This window comes from Equus asinus, chromosome 9 (genome assembly GCF_041296235.1).
Source record: "Equus asinus isolate D_3611 breed Donkey chromosome 9, EquAss-T2T_v2, whole genome shotgun sequence".
Classification (NCBI taxonomy): Eukaryota; Metazoa; Chordata; class Mammalia; order Perissodactyla; family Equidae; genus Equus; species Equus asinus.
Genome location: NC_091798.1, coordinates 30,480,343 through 30,496,846, shown reverse-complemented (window position 1 = coordinate 30,496,846; position 16,504 = coordinate 30,480,343). Strand labels below are relative to the sequence as shown.

Sequence of the window (16,504 nt, the reverse complement as noted above, 5' to 3'; positions counted from 1 at the left end):
AAATCTTTACTCTGTCCATCTTACTGGGCTATTCTAAGCATCAAACAGGATTTGAAGTGTGCACTTGCTTTATAAACTGTAAAGTGATGAAATTATGTGAGGGCTCTGCTAACATCTAACTCCCTCTGAACTATTTCTTTGCTCAGAAAGGTTGAGTTTCCAAGTGAGCTGACCCCAGCTCTGAGGAACTGACCATTGTCCACTGATGTGTCAGATAGAGTCTCCTCTCAGAGTAGGGGCTGCGGCTGGATGACTCCATCTCCACTACTAAGTCAGCCCTGAGCACAGTGAAAAATGGAGTTTCCAGAACTGTTAAGCCAAGATCTGGCCCTAAGACTGAGGTGTCCCTGCAAGGGACAGCTGCCCCCAGGCCGCACAGAGCAGCCATTAGCTGCGACCCTCGGGCACCTGTGCGTCATTCATTCATCCACTCAACGCCAGGGCCCGCAGCATCCCTGTGTGAGACAGGGGGCTACAGCAGCGAGCGAGCCCAGCCCAGTGTCTGCCCTCATGGAGCTTTAAGTCCTGCCTCGCTCTGGCCACAGCTCCAACGGGCGGTTGTCTCTGCCAGAGAAGAAACAAGAAAAGAACTTTACCCACCAGGATTTTCTGGATTTCTTCATTGTCACACTTCACATGATATTTTACCATGTCCTGGAAAATATCCTTCCTGTTCTCAAGTTTGTTCATGGACTCGTAGGTGTCAGGATTTAAGACAGACCAGCCCAGGAATTGAGTCAAAGACTGAAAAAAAAGGAAAGGAAGAATCGGAGGCAGAACATCCGGGCTTGATCCTGCCTCTGTAACCTAGAGCAAGACTGTCTCCGCCTCCATTTTCTCAGCCGTAAAATGGGTTTGATCAGCTGTGTGCTGCCCCCCTCAAAGAGATATTGCGCGGAAAAGAGGACATAACGGATGGGAATGCACTTTAAATAAAGCACTGACACACAGAAAGCATTGTTCTTGTGCACAATCACTTCACAAACAGGCAACGTGTTGTGTGCATGTAGGAATAAGGGGTGAATGGGAAACATCCGTATCTTCTGCTCAGTTGTGCGTGACCCCAAAGCTGCTCTAAAAGGTAAAGTTCATGAATTAAATTTTTTTTAAGCCAATGTGGATTTCTCCGACAACACGTGGCAGTGCAGAAGTGAGAGGGAAGAAAGTGGACGTTGAGGCTGAGTCAGGATAGCGGCTACAAGGTGAGCTCCGCATCCCTCCCAGGATAGGAGCAGCACACGAGGACCCCACCATGCAGCTCTGGAAGCCAAGCATGGTGGCCAGCCAACTCTGAATCCCAATGGCAAAAGGCTTCCCCAAAGACCATACCTCCATGAGGGTCTCATCCATTTCATCAAAGGGCTTCCCGTCTTTGCGATTGTAAAACGTGGCCACCCCAACAATTTCTTCCTTCTTGTTCACAATTGGCATAGAAAGGACGTTTTTAATCATCCATCCGGATTCATCCAGAGGCTCTTTCTACAAGAGAAGAGCCAGAGTAGGTTTCCTAGGGTACCAGGCTGCAGAGGCAGCTGCATCGTGACCCTGACTGGCTGAGGAGGGGGCAAGAGGGTAGACCCTGTTGGATTTTGCATGGTTTTAGTCACCAAACAAATGCTATGAGCAGACAGCCCATCTGGTGGGAGCTCCTTAAGCCAGATAGCCATATTGTTTTCATCCCTAAGATTTCAGGGCCGTTATGTCCCAGGCAGTGCATTCATTATGTGCTGGGGGTATAATGATGCACACAAACAGTCCAGGGAGGTCGCGTTTCCTTTCGGATATAGGCACTGACCACAGGCGGCTGGCTTAAAAGGGGCATGTTGGTGATTCTTGTAACTTTGAATTATTCGGCTAGATATAACCTGCACCTTTTGCCTGTTGGCCTGACTTTCTGTGTTACTTTTTATTATTGTTGTTGTTGAGGAAGATTAGCCCCGAGCTAACATCTGTGCCAAGCTTCCTCCACTTTGTACGTGGGATGCTGACACAGCATAGCTGATGAGTGGAGTATGTCTGCGTCTGGGATCCAAACCCAAAAACCCAGGCTGTTGAAGCAGAGTGTGTGAACTTAACCACTATGCCAATGGGCTGACCCCTCTGTGTTACTTTTGGCGTGTCATTTTAGCTCCATGGCCCTCAATTTCCTCATCTACAGCTGGAGACAGTAGTCAAAGTATGTGCCTCATGGAGCAAACAGGAAAATAGAGGTGAAATTTCTTGGTCAATCACAAGGTGCCCTTTGTGAGTTGTTTCCCATCTGTCTGGGCCTCATTTTCCTCATTTATAAAATGGGGGTAACTGGACTAGATAATTTCTAGACTCTTTTTCCATTGATTCATCCAACATTTATCAAACATTTTACAATGTATGAGAAACTGAGCTAGTGGCTGGGGAAACCAAGGCAAGTAAGGCACAGATGTGGTCCTCAGGCCTCCCCGCAGTCCGGAAGGTCAACAGGCCATTACACTGCATATGGGAAGTTCTCTAAGGTACTGTGGGGGCCAGAGGAGAGAATGAAGTCAAGGAAGGCTTCCTGGAATTGGAGTCTTCCTGTTTGAAAGTTTCAAGATTCTTAAGGTGGCAGGATGATCATTGTTATTATTTAAGTAACTCTGGAATCCAGCACCTGGCAGGAGAGGTCTCCAGAGACGAGCAGAACACAGCCCAGAGAGCACAGGGCTGGCTCAGGAGACAAGGTCAAGGCCTCCATCTCTCCCAGCTCTCTACCTCACCCTCAGGGAATCCCTTCCCTCTGGAGACCTTGATAAGGAGGCAGATTTTATTGAATGAGAAATGGAGAAGCATTAAAAACTTTTAAGCAGGGAAGTTCCTTGATGCAACCTATATTTTAAAAAAATCACTCAGGCTACTTTGTGGAAGATGAGTTGGAGCGGGAAAGAGAATCTAAAACAAGATCAGATTTGATTTCCTAATGTGTGTAAACTGCAATTAATTGGCTGACCTGGGTAAAGACCAAATTCTGTTGTGTTATAATCAGGTTAGCAGCTCTCAGCAACAATTTGGGCTTGTCACATTGATATAGTCAAAGTCACAGCAAAGATGTCACATTGATATGGTCAACATCACAGCACAAGATGTCACATTGATATGGTCAACATCACAGCACAAGATGTCACATTGATATGGTCAACATCACAGCGCAAGATGTCACACTGATATGGTCAAAATCATAATACAAGATGCAGATTTTAGCTTTGGAAGTATACTCTCTTTAAGCCCTTTCGTAATGTTCTTCAAGGAGTAAAAAAATAATATGCTAATTTTCCTAAGAGTCATTTTTATTTCCTTCTTAACTACTTCCTGATTGCTAATGATTTGGTTTTTCTTATGCCTAGCATGTTAAACTCAACAAACACTGACAGGGCGCCTAGAGCTGAAGATGTCAAGAAACCCTGGACCAAAGGAAGCCGGTGTTTTGCTGAGATGAATTGGTCTAAAAGACAAGGTGAAGCAAGGGGAAGGCAGTAAGAGAGACACATTCCCCGGCATGGCCTTCCAGGCCTTGCAGGATCTGGCCTCTGGCTGCCTCTCTAGAACCTCCTCCTGTCACTCTCCTCCTCAGTCTCTCACCCAGATTCATTGATCCACTCTAGTTCCTTCTGACAAGTCCTCTCTTTCCTGAAGTCTTCTCTCCTTTCTTTACCGCCCAGACAAAATTTCCTCAGGGACACGTTCCTAGACTCTTCCCAGATTAAGTCAGGCCCCCTGAGAGATTCCCTCCTCTATCCCTCTGCCCTTCTGCCCCACCAGCCCTCCACGTGTTTCTCTCCCCATTGATCATGAGCTCCCTGGAGACAAAGGCCATGCGGGTCTGGTCCACCATCGTAGCCAGTGTAGCATTGTGCCAATGCCTGGCACAGAGGATGGCCTCCACAAACATATGTGAGAAAGACAGACAAAATCAAATGGAATACTAAACAACATTCCATGAAAATCCCAAGGAGACAGAGATGATATTCAAACAAGGGAAACAATAAAACTTCACAGAAATTTCATAGCATTTGAGGCTGTCATTGAAGAGCAGAGAGGATTTGGGCAGGAGGTGGTGGTTGGGGAGAGAACTGCATAAGCAAAGCTCCTGAGGCCAGATAGCAAAGGGTGTGAACATTAAAACTGAGTGGGGGGGCTGGCCCCGTGGCCGAGTGGTTAAGTTCTCGCGCTCCGCTGCAGGCGGCCCAGTGTTTCGTTAGTTCGAATCCTGGGCGCGGACATGGCACTGCTCATCAGACCACGCTGAGGCAGCGTCCCACATGCCACAACTAGAAGAACCCACAATGAAGAATACACAACTATGTACCGGGGGGCTTTGGGGAGAAAAAGGAAAAAATAAAATCTTTAAAAAAAAAAGGAATTTGGATTTAAAAAAAAAAAAAAAAAACTGAGTGGGACCTTGAAACTACCAAATTAACTCCCTCCCTACTTCTACGGGCAAAGGACTTTTTCCACTCATGTTTTCACTTTGTTAAGACTGCCTCCCAATAAAATAGGTCGATTCTAATGTATTCTAACCCTATTTGGGGGGAAAAAATCATATGACTAAGAGAATGAATAAAGAATGACTTACCTGGAATGCAAAAAAGTCCTCCGCAGGAGCATTCATGATGTTGCAAATCTGAAAGCCGTGAAGAGGAATAATGGAGTTGTGATTAGACTCGTGCCTGGTGCATAGAAAATGCTCAAGAAACGCCTGCTACATAAGCAGCTTTGTGTAGTGTGGGCCTGGGGAAGGATACGGGGTCACCAGGCTCTGATATGGGGATGATGTGGCATTAACAGACATAACCCTTCTCTCTGGGGCAGGGGATGCTGCTACTCCACCCACTGGAGCTCTGCTGTACGTGGTATGGCTGGAAACGTGGCAGGGATGGGGGGCTGGGAGTGGCAACTAAGTCTCTGGTATAGAGGTTGGGACTCAGTCTGTGGTGAGTCTGGAAGGCCAGCCAGTCACGACTTTGTCCCTCATGTGTGTGTAAGCATCTTCAGGCGTCAGTGAGACTAGGCACCTTTCCATTTAAGGCTTATTTCTGTGTGTATTTCATATTTCCTCAAATGTCAGGTCTCTGTTCATCTCCTTGGACCAACTGTCGAGTGAATTGAGAAATGAGAGAATCGGGCTTTTACAGATCCACACTTCCCATCATTTTTTCCACTCTCTTGATCTGAAATCCTTCCACTCTCCCACCTGATTCGACACCTTCCCCCTTCAAAGTTGTATCACTCACCAGGCCATTTTGGGCAACATAAGTGGGGAGGCCGCTCACTAACGCCCAGTGGTCGGGAGGCGGATTCCTGTAAATGCCAAAGACAAATGGTAAGCTTTGCTGTGGGAAGAGTTGGACTAAAATCTTGAGCCTGGGTCTTTGCCCTCCCTCTGCTCTCTGGTGCCTTCCAGCACCCGCTTCCATTCACTATACCTGAACAAGCCCCGAATTTTGGTTAAGCATCTTGATGTCCAAATTTAGACACCAAGAAAAGAGTGATAAATACATTTTATTGATTGCACAAGGAGTTTGACTATGCAAGAACAGAGACAACATTCATTCAAAAGATTGCTATTGGCTGCAGATCAAAAACAGATGCCATCATTTCCCTCCATTAATACTTACAGGGAGAGGGTTAACTTAATGCTATATAGAACGTGGGAAAACTCCTCTAGTGTGAGCTCCTACCTCATACCAAGCACTAAGCCGCATGCTTTACATACTTATTTCTCCCTCACAACAACCTTCCAATCTTCGGTATTATTATTTTTACTTGTTTATTGTGAGAAAAAATATGACATGAAAAAATGCATTAAAAACTTTATAAATCATTCCACAGTGAACACCTGTGAAACCACATCCCCATCAAGAACAACCTGTCAGCACCTCGAAAGGCCCTGACCTGCTCCTCCCACTCACAGCCTTCTCCCTAACCCCAAAGTAACCCTTGTTCTGACCTTATGATAGTTACATTCTTGCTTTTCTGCAGAGTTTGACCACCTGACAATGCTTTCCTGTGCCCTTTAGTTTAATTTTGCCTGTTTTTCAACCTCATTTAGGGATCATACAATGTATATTATTTCGTTTGACTTCTTTTTTATGTTGCTGTAATTCATTCCTTTGACTGACTTACAGTTTTCCTTTGTATGACTGTAGCACAGTATATGCATTCAACCGTTGATGGACATTCCCCTCAATTGGGGCTAATATAAACATTTCTGCTGTGAACATTCTGCTGTATAAATGCTCTCGGTTCTACATGGCATATACCTAGGAGTAGAAATGCTAGGTCATAAGACATGCGTATCTTCAACTGTACTAGACAAGACCAAAGTGTTTTCTTTTCTTTTCTCCTTTTTTTTGAGGAAAATTAAACCTGAGCTAACATCTGTGCCCATCTTCCTCTACTTTATATATAGGATGCTGGCCACAGCATGGCTTGATTAGTGGTGTGTCGGTCTGCACCCAGGATCCGAACCAATGAACCCCAGGCAGGGTACATGAACTTAACCACTACACCACCTGGCCAGCCCCCCAAAGTGTTTTCTATAGTTGTGGTACCAATTTACACTCCCATCAGTGGTATATGAGGGATTCCTTTGCCTCACATCTCTGTCAATACTTAGTGTTTTCAGATACTTTTCAAAATTCTCTTTAGATTAAGAAAGTTCTCCTCTATGGAGGTAACTATGTCATGTTTCTCTTACTGTGGTAAATTGTATTAATTGATTTTTCTAATGTTAAGCCAACCCTGCATTCCTGGAATAAACTCAATTGGGTCATGATATATAATCCTTTATTGGTTATTATTTGCTAAAATTTTATTTAGGATATTAGCATCTACGTTCACAAGTAAGCTTGGTGTGAATTTTCTTTTTCATACAGCCCTTGTGGGGTTTGGTATCAAGTTTACACTAGCCACTTCTTTTTCTATTCTCTTGGATAATTTCTATAAGAATTGCATTATCCCTTCCTTAAATATTTAGTAGAACTCACCCCTGAAGGCATCTGGGCCTGGAGTGTGTTTGTGGGAAGGTTTTGATTTATTTTATTACTGTAAGACTATCATGGTTTTCTATTTCTTCTTGATTTGTGTTTAGTAGGTTTTATTTTTCTAGGAATTTGCCTATTTCATCTAGATTTAAAATATTTTTAGCATAATATCTCTTATTATCTTTTAAATGTCTGTGTCATTGTAGTTATCCCCCCTTTTCATTCGTGATACAGCTCATTTGATTTTCTCTCTATTTTTCTTGCTCAATCTTACCAGAAATATGTCAATTTTATCAAGGAACCAACTTTTGGCATTTGTTCATCATTTATCTTTTCCTATTTCATTAATTTCTGGGCTTCTCTTTATTATTTTCTTTGGGTTTATTTTTGTGCTTGTTTGTTGTTAATTTCTTGAGATGCTGTGATGGACAGCTTCTGTCTGCCCCTCCAGAACCACTCTCCAACCTGCTCCTCCCTGTGGGGCCCAGTGGGGAGATCTGGCCAAAGAATAGAGGAAAGTAGAACAGTAAAGTCAGGCTATTTATTTCCCTGGGTCCTCGCTGGCAAAGGTGCTTTGGGCTCTCTATGTTCCCTGATTGAAGGGCAATGCTTCTCTCAAGGTGGCCTGCTCTACATGCCTCTTGCCTCTTTCTCCTTCTAAGTTCTAGAAATCTCCCTTTGGGCCCAGGAGTGGTTACAACAATATTGCCACTAGCGCATTCTCTTGTTTTCCTTCATTCTAACCACACCTCTGTAATTTGTCCCTTTGTAAATAAATCCGCCTTGAATTATCCTAATTTGAATGTGACACCTGTTATCTGTCGAGACCCTGAGTGACACAGATGGGTACACAGTTCATCACTTTTTTATCTTTTATTCTTTTCCAATATGTGTATTTAAAGCTGTAAATTTCACCTTAAGCGTGATTTCATTGCATCACATAGGTTTTGCTATGCAGCATTTCCATTATTTTTCAGTTCAGAATATATCCTAATTTCTGCTGATTTGTTCTTTTACCCATGGGTTCTTTGGAAATGTGTCCCTATTTTTTGAGAAGAGTATTTCCTAGTTTCCAAGCATATGAAGATTCCTCTAATTAGGTTTTTGTTATTATTGTTATTTTGTTATTATTATTATTGTTATTGTTATTATTTTTGTTGAAATAGTCCAGCATATTTTCATTGAGACCAGAGGACATTCTCTGTATAATTTCAATCTTTTGAAACGTGTTGAGCTTTGCTTTATGGCCCATTATATCACCAGTTATTGCAAATGTCATCACGTGGACGCGTGGAAATACTGAGTGTTCTATAGTTTGGGGGGTGGGGTGCTGTGTTCTGTATGTATCCATTAGATTGTTTGTTCATTGTCTTATTCAAATCTTCTATATTGTTTCTTATTTTAGTCTGCTCTATCAATTAGCAAACATGGATTTGTCTGTGTATTCTTATATTTCTGTCCACTTTTTTTTTTGAGGCCATGTTATTAAGTGTATGCAAATTCAGAATCATAATTCCTGTAATATCAAGGTGAATGGCCCCTTTGCCGTTAAAACGTGACTACCTTTATCTCTACTAATGCACTTTGACATACCGTCTATTTTTATCTGTTATTAACATAGTTACGTCAGTTTTCTTTTGATTATAATTTGCATGGTGTATCTTTTATTTCATTCTTTTGCTTTCAACCTTTCTGCATTCTTATCCTTTAGATAGGTCTTTTGTAAACAGGATATAGGATGTTTCTTCATATCTAGGAAGTCATCACTTCTGTAAAGAACTACTTCTCTTTTTTTTCTTTAAAGATTGGCACCTGAGCTAACTTCTCTTGCCAATCTTTTTCTTTCTTTCTTTCTTCCTTCCTTCCTTCCTTCCTTCCTTCCTTCCTTCCTTCCTTTCTTTCTTTCTCTTTCTTTCTCTCTTTCTTTGCCATCTTTTTCTTTATTTCTCTTTCTTTCTTTCTTTCTCTCTCTCTCCCTCTCTCTCTCTCTCTCTCTCTCCCTCTCTCTCTCTCTCTTTCTCCCTCTCTCTCTCTTGCTTTCTTTCTTTTTCTTTCTCTCTCTCTCTCTTCCTTTTCCTTCTTCTTCTCCCCAAAGTCCCCCAGTACATAGTTGTATATTCTAGTTGTAGAACCTTCTGGTTGTGTTATGTGGGATGCCACCTCAGCATGGCTTGATGAGCGGTGCCATGTCTGTACCCAGGATCCCAACCGGTGAAACCCTGGGTCTCCAGAGCGGAGTGCGCGAACCTAACCCCTTGGCCACGCAGCTGGCCCCTAAAGAGCTATTTCTTTCATGCAACTGAGAGATAATATGCTGCCAATTAATCTGTAATACAATGCTTTTTGAACTTGTAAGTATTACTTTATTAATGTCAACAAAGCTCTTTTAGCATTTAGATATAGATTTTTGCATTTCACACCTTTTTCCTGTATTTTTGTGCCATTCAAAGCAACTTTTTTTGCAATGCTGCATCATAGTATAATCTCTAAGATACCTTTTATGGCAATTAGATTCAATGTGGATACAACCAACAATGCATATAACTCAGCTGAAGTCACAGCAACATGAATGGCTATGACCAAGCTCGTGCATAGGCGGGCAGTAACAACTGTATCATGACTGCCGTCTGGCTGACCGCGATTGTGCAGTGTCATTGATTCTATTTCAGAAATGTCAAAAGGTAGAAAACTGTACATCTTAGATTCAGTGAAATGTGATAGATTTCTTTCTTACCCAGCCTGGCAAACTTTGTCATTTAACTGGAACATTTAGTTGATTTAGTAACTAATGATATATTTGGATTTAAATATTGTCTTAATATACACTTTGTATTTTTCCCACCTACTTTATGTCCTTTCTAAACTTTTATTTTGCCTTCTTTTGGTTTGATTTACTGTTCAATTTTCCCCTCTATCAGTTTACATGGCATATACTGCGGCAGCCGTTCAAAATGTTTATGAGTATTCTGACTCTCTCTCTTTCTGGGCACTGATAGGGTGGCATTCTTTGTCTGCTTGAAGTTAGATATGGTTATGTGACCACCTTCGGCCAGTGAAATGTGAGCAGAAGTGATGTCCGTCACCTCCAAATGGATGTTTAAGAGCCCGTGTGTATTTTGTCAAGTTCTTTCTTTTCTCCAGCAGTTATCAACCTTGCAAGGTTTAAAATGGTGACTGCCCTCTCAGCTGTGCACCTGCTTGACTATAATCCATAGGTTATAGTCCAACCACGCCCACCAATTGACATGTAGTAGAATGGTGAATAACTCTTTACTATTTATAGCAATAAGGTCTTGAGGTTTTATAGCATAGCCTAGCCTCTCCTGGCTGATGGAAAAATTGCTATCAGAAAGATAGTCCTGCCAGAACAAAGGACCTAAAATATGTGACATAGTTTAGGGCAGGGTGGAAGGCAGCAAGGTGAGTGATCAGAGGCTAGAAGGAGGAGCTGCTTGACGAGCAGTGGTGACACACTGGGGGAAAATTGTGGCTTGTGATATAGAACACAGATAATGAGTTTAATAAACTTGTACCTCCAGAAAAGTGGTTCAAAAACAGAAAGGTAGAGAAGTATGCATTTGACAAGGTAAAAAAAAGGAAAGGATGAGTTTAGAAAAGAATCAGTCCTCATGCAAGCAAGAATGAACAGAGAGAACCCAGAAACTCAGGAACTTGAAGGAACTTCTCATTCCCAAGCAGTAACAGATAAACCTGAGAACTGGGTTATCTGAGTGGCAGATTATTACAATTCTGTCTTGGGAGCAGCCGTGGCCTCTCACACCCTGTTAAGATGACATGCAATGTATCCCTTCACTTGGATAAAATGGCTCTGGGAAAAGAGACTAAAGGTATGGCTCTCCCACAGAACCTGACTGTGGCCTCAAAGAGCCTGCAGTTCAGTTGGGAAAGAGAGCCAGCCTCGAGACAGAACTGTGGGTGTGGCTCTTGGCACGGGGAGGAGATTTAAATAGTTAATAAGGCAACTAAATTTTTGAGAGTGCTCCACTGACCAAAAAAGTACAAGCCTATAGTATAAAAGGTTCTTGACTATTCGAATTTTAAAATGACCTTTGAGTGCCCACCACCTACGGGCAGATTGGAGGCCTCGCCCTCTGGGAGTTCTGTCCTTGTCATGATCCTGCTTGGTCACGTAAGAAGAGAACGTTAGAGAATAAGCTTTCCTTGAGGGCTGAGTCACTTTCTTTGCCAACTTCCTGCCTTTGCCTCACCCCCTCCATGGGTCCCAGATGTGCCTCTACAGAAAACGATTGACAAACCCTGACCAGATCCCACGGTCTCATTCTATAGATGGGAAACTGAGGCCCAGACAGTCCACTTATTAACGCCGGATCTGGGGCTTGAACTCACAGCAGCTAACGCAGAATGCAGCAATCTGTGGCTCTGATCAAGTCTCTGCTCCTACTTGGGCCTCATATCCCAACCTGTGTGGTCTTCCCACCCTTCCACCCCACCCTCTTCTGCTCTCCCTGCTTCTCACCAAGTGTGGGGCCTCCTTGGGTTTGGTTAGTGCCGATCTTGGAATGAGTATCTTATGGACATTGACAATGGCCTGCAATTCTACACGTTTTGAGAAGAAACTTACGGGATTACTTTGATGTCTTCTTTACCATGCAGGATGTAGTCAATGACCTTGTAAAAGTTGATTTCCTAGGCAAAAGAGATAGAGAAAGATATACCTTCAGAGCCTGAAACAGAACTTCAGCAGGAGTGTGTCCATGAGATAGGCCTTGTTCTCTACCGTGGGCCCCATGCTTTTCCAGAAGCACCAGCCTCACCATAACTTCCTCTAAGGGCATATCCTGGCTGCCTCTGGAGCTCACTGTCCTCAGCCAGCTCTCAAGATTCAGCATTCTCCTCCTTGGAACCAGCTCACAGTGACCAGGCAGAAGCTGGGATCTGGGGCTGGAAAGAGGGATGGGAAGGGTTCCAAGGCGACCTCGGGGTTGAGTACAAGGAGAAAGAGAGAAAGACTGTTGCTGGAGTCTAGGGAGAGAGGGAGGTGGAAAGGAGGCTCCTGTCCCACTTAGAATCTTTTCCCATTTAGAACCCAGCCGTCCTCCATCAGGGCTCAGCTTCACGGTCATGGCCCCCTCTTCTCCTTCGCTCCTACCATTCAGCCACTCTTTGCTGTGTCAGCTTTTCCAGACCTGCCTTCCCAATCATGCCTCGTGCCTCCCAACTTACTTTCCACCTCTTCTGTTCCTCCCACCTCCTTGCACCATTAAAATGCCCACTCTTTTAAAGTAGATCTCTTCAATTACACGACTTCCTAACATGTAGATGGATATTGGCAGGTGGCTCCTTTCCCTTAACTCTCCAGGGAAAATTCCATCACCTTATTAGATCTTCTGAACACCCAATTGTGATGGACAGATTAGAAACCACTTCACAAATGGGAAAACTGAGACCTCGAGAGATGAAAGGCCTCGTTTACAGTAAAGCAGTGAGCCAGGACCAGAGCCTATGCCCGGGACTCCTGTGCTCAGGCTCTTCCTGCTACATCACTTAAGGTTAAGAGCTTCAAACAGTGTTTTACTTTCTGCATCACTCTCACCTAGAACAGGGCTACTCAAAGTGTGGTCCCTGGACTGGTACCTGCCTGCAAACTATTGTTAGCATTCCGCAATGAGATAAAGACAGAAATTGAGAGTAGCGTTTAGAAACTTTTATAGCAGCTTGCCTGAGTTAAGTTAGGTCTGTTGAAACTAATTTTTAAAAAAGGGACTTGTGTTTTGCATGTTGTTTTAATTTTTATTTTTCTAGTTATATATTTGTATCATGTTTTGAAAAGGATCAGTCTAAAATGGATTGGAAATTAGGAGAAAAAGAAAACTATTCCTTTACTACAGGTATTTTGATAAGTACTGCTCTAGAGATTTGAATATAGATACTTGGGCCCATGCAGACCTCCTGACTCAGAACCCCCACAAAGAAATTTCTGATTCAATCAAAGGTGTCTGTAAGCCCATTTGGTTGACAGGCAAGTGTGACCTTCCCCAGGCTCACGAGGGAGAGGCTCTGTGCCTCGACGGCCAGCAGTGGCAGCAGCTACAGTGACTGCACTTCCCACGAGGCACTTTCTGGCTAAACAGAGGCAGAAGCTGGAGCTGTCCCAATGGTATCGGCTGCCCCAGGGTCGGTGTGAACTCCCCAGGGTAGGAAGCATCCAAGAGGAGACTAGATGAACCCCCAGCATGATGAAATGGGGCTAAGAAGAGATCCAGAGTGAAAAGACTCATGCTCTAGTCTTGGAATGTACTCTCTGGGCCTCAGTTTCCCAAACTGTAAAATTAGATGAGCGGTGTTTGTTGTTGCTGTTAAGCAGCAGAATCATTTCCCCAAGTAAAGCATGGGCTCTAATCATATAAAGCAGAGGAAAGCGGAGCCGCCCTAATGGAAGCAGAGGTAGGCACCTGGAGAGCTTGCATCTGTTTTTGTTCTCTCTCACTCGCTTTCCTGTCCTCCTCCTCCCCATCATCTCCTGGCCAAGGCAGCCACTGTGGATGTCTGAGGTTCAATGGCATTTGCAGAATTTTAAAACCTAGACTAGATAATCCTGAAAGTCCCTCCTGGCTATGATTCTAAGCTTGTGGTTGGATAGTTAGCTATATCTCTCGTAGATTACAATGCACGTGTTCTTTGACCCAGTAATTCCACATGTGGAATGCATCCTACAGATATCGTCCCAAATGTGGGTAAAAGTGCCGATTACACTATCCAGGGCTCTCAGCCAGAATGCTTGAAAGAGCCTGGAGACAACCTAACGTTGGGAGGGTGGTTAAACAAATCGGGTGCCTGCGTACGGTGGACACTTTGCACGTCTCCAGAATGAAGTAGCTGTATCTCTGTGCCAAGAGGGGAAGACGCCAAAATATCGTCAAGTGGGAAAAGTAAGGCATAAAATAGACTCATCACATTTGTCGAGGGTGGTGGTGGAATATGCATATATGTCCAGGAATATCCGGATCTCCATAGACATTTCTGGAAAGATAGACTGCTAACAGTGGCTGCCTCAGGGGAGGCTAGATTTCTGTTATGTACCTTTTTGTGTGGTATCAGCTTTTCACTGTGGTCATGTATTACTTTTTCAATAAACGTAAACAAATTGAGCTAAGAACATTTTTAAACAGTGAAGTTGTACCCTGTGGGCGGTTCTAGAAAGCAAAGGAGGCCACATTATCTGCTGGGACTTTGGTTGAGCTGAGTGTCCACCTGGGGGTAGGAGGGGGCCGACTTCCACCACCTTCCTGGCCTTCTTCAGCTCTTTGCTTTAGGGCCATCTGTCCCTGCACCTGGGCTGCCCACTGAGCTCCCAGGCAAGCTGCTGGCTCCCTGGGCCCGGCAGGCTGCCCCACCCTGGGGTCTCCGCGAGACTCTTTTAGAAAGGTTAGAAATGGATGTTTTTGAAACCCACGAGAGAATCAGTTTGCTTTCACAGAAAGTAACAAAAAGATCAGTGTGCTTTAGGTAAACAGGGATTTTTCCGTACACTGTAGCTCAGCCAATTTGCCTTCAAGGCCATATTCATGTATGAATTCACCAGCCTTTGGAGAGTCCAAACTGAGCCATCAATGAGCAGCTTTGTTACCTTCCACCTGAGCAGCGAAGGCTGTAACACAAGGGGCTTTGAAAGAGCCACAAACACAGCCACAGCCAAATCATCGTGCATGAAATATACTAGTTTTAAAATGAGTGCGATTTTTTGTTTTTTTCCATGAAACCGAATTAGCCCGTATAACTTGTTAATAATTAAAACACACATGTACAATGTTTTATTTTTTTTTTTTTTTTTTTTAAAGATTTTATTTTTTCCTTTTTCTCCCCAAAGCCCCCCGGTACATAGTTGTGTATTCTTCGTTGTGGGTTCTTCTAGTTGTGGCATGTGGGACGCTGCCTCAGCGTGGTCTGATGAGCAGTGCCATGTCCGCGCCCAGGATTCGAACTAACGAAACACTGGGCCGCCTGCAGCGGAGCGCACGAACTTAACCACTCGGCCACGGGGCCAGCCCCTACAATGTTTTATTTTTAAAAGGAGGTGAAGTGAGGTGTACCTGCTACCGGGGAGCTTGAGACCCAAGATTTGGGGAGGTTAATTGGTCTAAATCTGGACAAAAGCTGTATTTCTAATATAAATGTGGCAGACAAAGTGTGAGAGTGATGTTAGAAGGCAAAAGGGAATGTTAGAAAGCACGACTGCCACAATAGTTACCAGAGAGAAAAGCATGCTGGGTTTGAATTCGTGCACATGAGTTGACCGCCTCTGAACCTCAATTTCCTCAGCTGTCAATGGAGATAATGAGGACACCTCCTTCATAAACTCCTCGAGAGAGTAAATGACAGTATCCAGTACAGCACCCGGCAGATAGTGGCATTTAACCCAGAGAGCCGTGATTCTATATTGGAATGCCTACTGTGTGCCAGTGAGATTCACAGTAGTTCCTACAGCCCTACAAGGCAGCTTGATGACCCAGGCATTCCTGATGAGGAAGGCGAGGCTTAGAGAGGTTGTCCAAGACCACACAACTAGCTGGTGGATCAGGGATCTGAACTCAGGCTTTTTCCCTCCAAGCCCACCCTTTCTCCAGAAGATCCACTTTTGGCCACTCCTCTCATGATGTGTCTGGGCCCCAGCTCAGGCCTCTGTGTATTTTCCTCGGCAGACCTGGAACTGACTTTGAAGATGAGTTCAGTGACAGCACCCCATCGATGGGAAGATCAAGGACCCAAGGGGTTATTTAATCAAGCTCACCCTACGGGCTATTTCCATCACAGCCTAATGCCTCAGACTCCTGTAAGGACCCAGCCCTTGCTACCTGAGATGGAGAAGGTTTTGGGAACGAAGTCTTAACTGCGAGCGTGCTAGTCACCTCAGTGAAACCAAAACTTCTTGAATTGATCAAATGATGGGCAGCTCTTCCTGGGCTGGCGCTCGGTGAGAAAACGTCTTGTTCTGTTCAATCTTAAAGATTGGGGTGCTCGAGGGTGAAGAGCCAGACAAATGAGAGCCTCACATTTCTCTGGCCGTCCTGGAGTTGGAGATGACCTCTAACCTCAGGGCTAAGCTCAGAGAGCTGAAAATCAAAACAGCCAAGGAAATTGAAGCTAATTGAAGTTGGTGGTGTCTGAAAGCTACAGTGATCGCTATTCCGGTTTCTCTGCTTTTAAACTTCCAGAACATACAAGTTCAGCTCATATGTGGTTTGGAGAAAAAGCTCGGTGGTAACATGTCAACTATGCCAACACAAAAAGCTGTATTTAAAAAGGAAAAGTGTCCTCAAATGGTTTAATGGCAGAAGCACATGAGGCAATCCTTGAAGACTCAGCCTTCCCAAATAAAATCATGAAATTGTGTGGGTAAGAGAGTTGCTTGAAACTGGGCAACAGCAGGTTATAAAGGTCATTTTGGATAAAGCACAACAGACAATTCCAAGGCTGAAATCTTTTCTGGTAAGTAATACGAAGCTCACAGGCAAGGGTGTTAACTT

The 16,504-nt window shown here is 44.0% G+C and overlaps 1 protein-coding gene across 3 annotated transcripts in view; it reads right to left on the bottom strand.

Annotated features, from left to right (window-relative positions):
* Window positions 1-16,504, bottom strand: part of PDE6A (phosphodiesterase 6A) — a 60,416-nt gene that overhangs the window by 23,237 nt on the left and 20,675 nt on the right. For all 3 annotated transcript variants that reach the window (XM_014852612.3, XM_044777841.2, XM_070517201.1), the window contains 5 exons: window positions 11,602-11,666; window positions 5,247-5,313; window positions 4,589-4,636; window positions 1,330-1,479; window positions 601-744 (listed from right to left, as the gene is read on the bottom strand). In XM_014852612.3, the coding sequence (XP_014708098.3) occupies window positions 601-744; window positions 1,330-1,479; window positions 4,589-4,636; window positions 5,247-5,313; window positions 11,602-11,666 (474 nt within the window). The remainder of the gene's footprint in view (window positions 1-600; window positions 745-1,329; window positions 1,480-4,588; window positions 4,637-5,246; window positions 5,314-11,601; window positions 11,667-16,504) is intronic.